Here is a 7728-nt window from a genome sequence, read left to right as displayed (position 1 = left end):
CCGAACACCTTGCGCCGGTAGGCGTGTATCCACCGTTAAACTGCTCCTCCGCGGTCGGGAACGGCGGCCGGAAACGCCAAGCTGCTGTTGGAGGGGCTGCCGTGGCGAAGCGCTGCTACTTTTCCGGCGGGCAATGGCTATTTAGCGGTGAAGGGCGGCGGGCGGTGCCGGGATATAGCTAGTGGTGGCCGAGGGCGCGGGGGGTGGGAGGCGAGTCGGGGAAGAAAACCTTGACTTTTCTCCTAACGGCGTGGGCCAGCCGTGCTTTTCTCTTGCGCCGGAGCCCCCAACTGCTTTCCAGTGCGCCGGATTCGGTCTGTGACCGCCGGACGGAAAAAAGGGCCGAGCCGGCAATTTTTGGTGTCCTGAGAGCGTGACTGGACCGTTTTTTTCGCGCCGGCGCTGAAAAAATGGTCTGGGTAGGCCTGTTGGTGACGCGGGTGGAGGTGCTCTTAGACCCCAACGCGCACACTCGGAACCGGAAGGCCGGAAGCCCCACCAGACGCTCAAATGCCCCGCCGCCTCGGGACGACCTACACCGGCCGGATCGCAGCCGCGACGCCGTCCCCCTCCGCCCCCTCCATCACCGTCACCGTATCCCCGACCCCTGCCCCGACGCCGCTCGACCCCCGCGGTTACCCGCTCCCCCGCCGCCACCTCATCTGCGCCGCCGCCGGCATCCTCCGTTTTCCCGCCTCTCCCACCCCGCTGGTCGACCTCGCAGACTACCTCCGCGACCGCCGCCTCACGCTCACCGCCTCCGAGGCCTCTGAGATAGTCAAGGCCCTCTCCCCCGACCCCGCTCTTGCTCTCGCGTTTTTCCGCTTCGCCCCCGCTTCCCTTCCGGGCTTCCGTCACGACGCCTTCTCATACAACCGCATCCTGGCGCTCCTCTTCCGCACCAGGGCGGACCCAAGCGAGGCTCTGCGTATCGTCTCGGAGATGGAGCGGGACGGCGTGGCCGGAAACATCTCCACCGTGAATTTGCTGGTTGGAATGGGCGGAGGAGGCGTGGAGGTGACCAAGTGCCTGGAGCTGGCCATGAAGTGGGGGTTGAGGCTTAATGGCTACACCTACAAGTGCATTCTGCAGGCTCATTTGAGGAGCAGGGGGGTGTCCAAGGGGTTCGAAGTCTATGAGGAAATGCGCAGAAAGGGGTACAGGCTGGATATATTTGCGTATAACATGCTGCTTGATGCCCTTGCCAAGTCTGGAATGGTATGACAATGGGCACACTTGACATATTTTTAGATGGTACTTCTATTTGCAGTTAGGAGTTTGTATTTTTTTCATGGTCTTCGCATGTTTTGCTGTGATTGTTTGACCTACAATTGTTATGAGGCCCTTGGATTTAAGAATGAGAAGGCTTGAGTGGAGTTTTCATTTGACAAAGTGCTTTTATGGGATGAAATTGGTAATACCTATTAACTAGACTGTGAGCGGTTAGTAAAGATGATTTTGCAACACCAGAGGGATTTTGTTAGTGCAGCAATTGATGCTATTTGATCAAGACGTCAGCTGAGCATTCTTATTAGATTGTGATAACCGCAAAAGCTTATTAAGTAAGCATTGATACTAGCCATTCTGGAGGTAGATGGTACTCCCTCTGCCCCGAGATACATCCATTTCTGCGACAAGTAATTCGGGCCAGAGGGAGTACTAGTTAATGTTGGACTTCCGGAGCCTGCATACCTCGCTGGAATAATTGGGGCCTCTTTTGGAGAGCCTGTAGTTCTCATTGCAACCACTGAAGCTTTTTCACCTTGATGGTCATGTAACTAATATATGATGTGTACATACACAAGCAAAGCTGTCATCAATACTAGAACAGTGTGTCGTCGCAATGATGTCATGTCCCTGATTATACAAATAAAAAAAACTTGGTATACTGAACTATGTCTGTGGTATGCCGTCCAAACCTTTTGCAGTAGCTTCCTTTATTTTTTTCAATTCACTAACTCACCTGGATCTCAGTTTTTGAACTGTGATGTGGTTATTTTATTGCTGCTGTAGTAAATTAGCTACAGAAGTAGGCAAAAGCACATCAAACTAACACTAAAATAGGCAAAAGCTGTTGGGACAAACAGGATCACCGTGATCTACCATAATGCTAAGCCTCAAAGCATTTAGTATGGGGGTTCTAGGAGCATGGCTACGTGCCTGATATTGTTGTAGCCTGACTCAGTTGAGAGTCTGAGATTGCCAGATGCGATAAATCTTTGGCCTCGTTTAATATGCTGTTGAGAATGGCTTCCATTGTTGAACAATAATGCATAATGGTTACACTATGAACACCCTGAGTTGGATACAATAATATCACCTCATGTAGCACTGGTATTTCAGCTTTCCGATGATCCATCTCTATCGATCAGGTGCCAGGATCAATTTCAAGAAGCTTGCATATCTGTGAAATGTTTAACTTTTTTGGTAGTGAATGTAAACATGAAGTTGTGTTGTTTTTCTCGGTGTTTAATGCTCACCATGTCATAAAAACTAGCCTAGGGCATCCCATCGTCCGTAGATTGTAATATTTGACATATAACACATCTTGATATGCACATCTTATTAGGATTGCCATTTCTGAATTTTCGCAGCTGATATTTGTTATTTAAGCAGGTTGACCAAGCTTACCAAGTCTTTGAAGATATGAAACAAAAGTACTGTGAGCCGGATGCGTACACATATACTATACTAATTAGAATGTCTGGGAGGGCTGGGAAGACTTCTAAATTTCTCTCATTTTTTGATGAAATGGTATCAAAAGGATGTGCTCTTAACCTTATTGCTTATAATACTCTTATTGAGGCTCTTGGTAAGAACAAGATGGTGGACAAGGTAATCTTTGTACTTTCCAAAATGATCGAGGGCGACTGCCAGCCCAATCAATTCACGTATAGCATTACATTGGATATTTTGGCAACAGAAGGACAACTGCGCAGACTAAATGAGGTTCTGGATATCTGTGATAGATATATGAACAAATCAATTTATTCTTATTTGGTCAAGTCACTTAGCAAATCTGGGCATGTAAGTGAGGCACATAATGTATTCTGTCAGATGTGGAACTCCTATGAAACCGGAGACATGGATGCTTTCGTATCAATGCTTGAGGTGTTATGCAATTCAGGAAAAACATTAGAGGCTATTGATCTCCTACATATGATGCCTGCAAAAGGGGTTGCTACTGATGTTAGCATGTACAATATGGTCTTTTCAGCCCTAGGAAAGCTCAAACAGGTCTCTTTCATAACCAGTCTCTTTGACAAGATGAAAGCTAACGGGATTGCTCCGGATCTTTTTACCTACAACATTGTGATATCAAGCTATGGTAGAGTTGGCTTAGTTGGTAAAGCATCTGGATTGTTTGAAGAAATGAACGCTAGCAGTTGTAAACCTGATGTCATCACTTACAATTCTTTGATAAACTGTCTTGGGAAAAACGGAGATCTTGATGAAGCCCACATGCTTTTCAAAGAGATGCAGGAGAAGGGATATGATCCTGATGTCTTCACTTACAGCATACTGATTGAATGCTTTGGGAAATCTAATAAGGTTGATATGGCATGCAGCTTATTTGCTGACATGATTGCAGAGGGATGCATCCCTAATGTTGTAACTTATAACATCTTACTTGATTGTTTGGAGAGGCATGGGAAGACAGCAGAAGCTCATAAACATTATGAGACTATGAAGCAGCAAGGGTTAACTCCTGACTCGATAACTTACTCAATACTTGAGCGGTTGGAAAGTAGATCTCAGCGAACAGTACGAATACGAAAGTCAGCTCGGGCTACAAGTTGGGTTGTCAGTCCTCTAAGATGATGGTGGCAGGGATCTGCCCTGGTTCTTCAGCTTGTGTACTGGAGTCTGCCTACAATGTTGAATTGTATTTCAATGCTCCAATGATATCAAACTATGTGTTCAGTCACCATTGAAAATTTCTGGCTTTCTTCTTTTGAATGACAAGTTAGGGATCACTTGGTCAGGCATAATACATGGTTACTTGGGTTGCAATCCTGAACAAATCATGAACCATATACTGGATAAGCTATTGTGTAAAATTCAAAATCAACAGTTCAAGAAGCAAGTATCCCTATTCCAAGTTCCTGCAGATATGTGGGTTCTTGCAATTAATACTTACAGGGTATCCAACACGATGATTGCAAGTCTGTAATTTGGTTATCCTATGTTATGCAACTGAGACAGATTAGAAGAGTCATGACATCAAAAAGAGAGAACTTGGTGATTTTTGAGGTTGTTGGATTAAAGGATGCTTGTCATGGCAAAGTTCTGGTTGACATTGATGATACACTCCAAAACAGGTAAGAGTTGTACTGTGCCATGTTAACTACCTTTAAGATGTGAAGAAGATATCTTATAAATCTCAGAGGTCATATTTGTAGTCACGGTCTTACCTGATAACTATTTTATAATATTAATCGTCATTGTTATTGGCATCCTGCAGTGCTACAGAATGCAGTCAATTTCACTTGAGTCGTGAATCCTTGATCCTTTCTGCTTTCTTGCTTCCTTCCCTATGTTTTGATGGTATTTGTGGTAACTTTGTAATGCATCCAGCACATGTAGCTTGAAAAACCATCTGATTGTTTTTGTGGAAGTCGCATTTTGTTGCTGTTATCAAGATACATAATTCAAAACATTCAAGGGGACATGGAATGTAACACCCCCGGTATCCTGCTACAGTAATCGCATGCCTGATGATGCCATGTCATCATAATGAAGTTGCTAATCCTCACTTTGTTTCAGACCAAACTCAAATTCAAATTTTAAAATGCAAGTCAAATAAATTATTTCTCTAAACAGTAAAACAAAAATGTTCACTGGGTTAAAAATATTCATTAACTAATTGTCATGAATGATTAAACATCATCCTAGATATTTATTATCCCCAGGAAATTAAAACAGTTTCAAATCAGCATTTTAAATGCTTTCCTATTTTTGAAAAAATCCAAATCAATTCAAACTCCTTCCAAATTTTTTGTGGCAGTGCCAAATATCGTAATGTATTTATGTGGCCAAGTTCCACATTTTACAAAGACAAATTGGCAACTCAAAGTATTGCAAATAGATTATGTAAAAGAAAAACAGAAAATAAATTAGCAAAAAGAAAAAGCCTAACTACCACTGTGCATTTGTAGCCCATTGCTATAGTGCACAGCCCAGCCCAACAACCCCTTTTCCCCTTCCTCCTGCTACAGGAAGCAGAGAGGGGATCGTGTGTTAACATACTTGTATTTGTACTGTAATTCTGTTATACTTTGACTAGCTGTTGTAATAGCTGTTGTATCCTCTCCTACTTTCTAGGATCGCTAACCACTCTCCCGTCATGGCCTGCGTGCCTTGCATAACGGGAGACTTGGGTTCTCTGATATATATGTAACCTGTAACCTGCTCCATATTCAGTGAATACAACAGCACAGTGAGAACCATCTCGTCTATCTTGGTATCAGCTTCCATGGCTTTCGAGGACATCTTCGGCGACCTTCCCTCTCCGGCTGCCTCCGCCGCCGCCGCCGACTCTCCCTCCTCTCCTCCTGGTTCCTCTGCGCCTTCCGCCCCCACTCTTCCCGCCGCCACCTCTGCCCTTTCCACCATGGTCGTTCCTCCTGCCGATCCCTACCTACTCAACTTCCATCAAGATCACATCTCCAACCACATCACCTTCAAACTTGATCCCTCTGCCAACAACTACATCAAGTGGAGGACTTTCTTCAACTGCGTTCTCCAGCAACACCGTGTCCAAGATCACGTTCTCCAGTCGCCTCCCGCCCAGCCCGATCCCACCTGGCTTGCCGTCGATCAACGGCTGATCCTCTGGATCCTTTTCACCCTGGCCGACTCCCTTCTTGAGCTCATCACGGGGGGCGCCACCGACGCCTACACCGCCTGGACCTGTATCCGGGACTACTTCCAAGCCAACCAAGGTGCCCAATACCTCCATCTCACTCGTCAGTTCCGTAACCTCAAGCAGGGTGACCTCACGGTCTCGGACTACGCCCGGCGCCTGAAGGCGCTCGCCGACGCCCTCGCGGACACAGACAACCCCGTCAAGGACCACGACCTGACGATGCAGCTCCTGCACGGCCTCGACGCCCGCTTCGACACCATCCGCACCATCCTCGGCGACACCATTCCACTGCCTCCCTTCGCCGTCACGCGTTCCCGGCTCGACCTCGCGGAGTACAACCTCAATCTCCGTGCGGCTGAGGCGGGGTCCGCAGCCCTCACCGTCACCGGCGGTCCCAGCACCAACCCTGACCGCGGTGATCGCGGTGACCGTGGCGACCGCGCTGATCGCGGCGACCGCGCTCCTCCTCCTGGCCGCGGCACTGGTGGCGCCCGTGGCAACGGTGGTGGCGATCGTGGCCGTGGCCGTGGTCGCAACGGCAGTCACGGTCGTGGCCGGTCGGACTCTGGCGGCCGTGAGTCCTCGTCTTACCCACCGTCGCCGTGGACCGGCTATTTTGCTCCGTTCGGCATGGCGTTGCCGGCTCCCCGCCCCGGCTGGGTCCCTCCCAACGCTGCTGGTGTCCTCGGCCCGCGCCCGGGGGTTCATTCCCAGGCCTACCCGCTGATGTACTCTGGCGCTCCCCCTCAGCAGCCGGGCCCTTCCACCTTCCCTCTGGGCGCTCCTGGCTGGGATCATGCCGCCCTTCTTCATCAAGCCTACAGCCAGCAGGGTCTGCCCCAACACGGTGCGGACTGGATCCTCGACTCCGGCGCCGCCACACACGTCACGGGTAACGCAGGTAACCTCTCCTCATTTCATTCTTTTCCAAAGCACAATTCTGCTAGCATCATCGTCGGCAATGGTGCTCGCTTGCCTGTTTCTGGCGTTGGTTCCACTACTCTCCCTCCCACTAATCTCTCTCTCCACGATGTTGTCGTTTGCCCTTCCATCGTTAAAGATCTCATATCTGTTCGTAAATTGTCTTGCGATAATAATGTTTCTGTTGAGTTTAACCCATCTGGTTTCTCCATGAAGGCTCTTCCAACCAGGACGCCCATCATGACGTCCAGTAGCCCAGGCCCTCTCTACCCATTCTATGGCAACCACACTCCGGGCGGCACCGTGTTCTTCATCACTTCCGGCGATCTGTGGCACCAACGTCTTGGACATCCTGGCAAGGCGTCCTTAGCATCTATTTCTAAAGATTTTCTTCCCGATTGTAATAATGCTGCACGATCCCCTTGGACGGCTTGTCAACTCGGACGGCAGCCTCGTTTATCTTTTACTTCTTCCAATAATTGTACTAGTGCTCCATTTCAACTTATTCACTGTGATCTCTGGACTGCTCCGGTTACAAGTTTTTCGGGCTATCAATATTATCTTCTCATTCTTGACGACTTTTCCCACTACTCGTGGACATTTCCCTTACGGCATAAATCCAAGACTTCCCCTACTCTCCAACGTTTCTTTACCTACATCCTCACCCAATTTCATACTCTCATTAAGTGCATGCAATGTGATAACGGCGGAGAATTCATTAACACTTCTCTTCGCACTTTTTTCTCTAACCACGGTATCATCTACCGTCTCTCCTGCCCCCATACCTCTCCACAAAATGAAAAGGCCGAACGCATGATTCGAACTACCAACGACGTCCTTCGTACACTCCTCCACGCTTCCCTCCCACCACCCTTTTGGGTTGAGGCTTTACACACCGCTACACATCTCCTTAATCGTCGTCCGTCCATCCGCACCAC

At 48.2% G+C, this 7728-nt stretch overlaps 2 protein-coding genes across 2 annotated transcripts; both read left to right on the top strand.

Moving 5' to 3' along the window:
* Positions 1–471: 471 nt before the first annotated feature.
* LOC123127409 (pentatricopeptide repeat-containing protein At1g51965, mitochondrial) lies at positions 472–4457 on the top strand. The gene is made up of 2 exons (XM_044547105.1): positions 472–1218; positions 2617–4457. The coding sequence occupies exons 1-2, from the start codon at positions 511–513 to the stop codon at positions 3820–3822; spliced, it is 1914 nt and encodes a 637-aa protein (XP_044403040.1). The 5' UTR covers positions 472–510; the 3' UTR covers positions 3823–4457.
* Positions 4458–4659: 202 nt separating this feature from the next.
* Positions 4660–7309, top strand: LOC123127410 (uncharacterized). The gene is made up of 2 exons (XM_044547106.1): positions 4660–6770; positions 7007–7309. The coding sequence occupies exons 1-2, from the start codon at positions 5477–5479 to the stop codon at positions 7042–7044; spliced, it is 1332 nt and encodes a 443-aa protein (XP_044403041.1). The 5' UTR covers positions 4660–5476; the 3' UTR covers positions 7045–7309.
* Positions 7310–7728: the final 419 nt, after the last annotated feature.

This window comes from Triticum aestivum, chromosome 6A (assembly GCF_018294505.1).
Source record: "Triticum aestivum cultivar Chinese Spring chromosome 6A, IWGSC CS RefSeq v2.1, whole genome shotgun sequence".
NCBI lineage: Eukaryota > Viridiplantae > Streptophyta > Magnoliopsida > Poales > Poaceae > Triticum > Triticum aestivum.
Note: the sequence above shows the minus strand (reverse complement) of the source record. Positions and strands in the feature narration are given on the sequence as shown.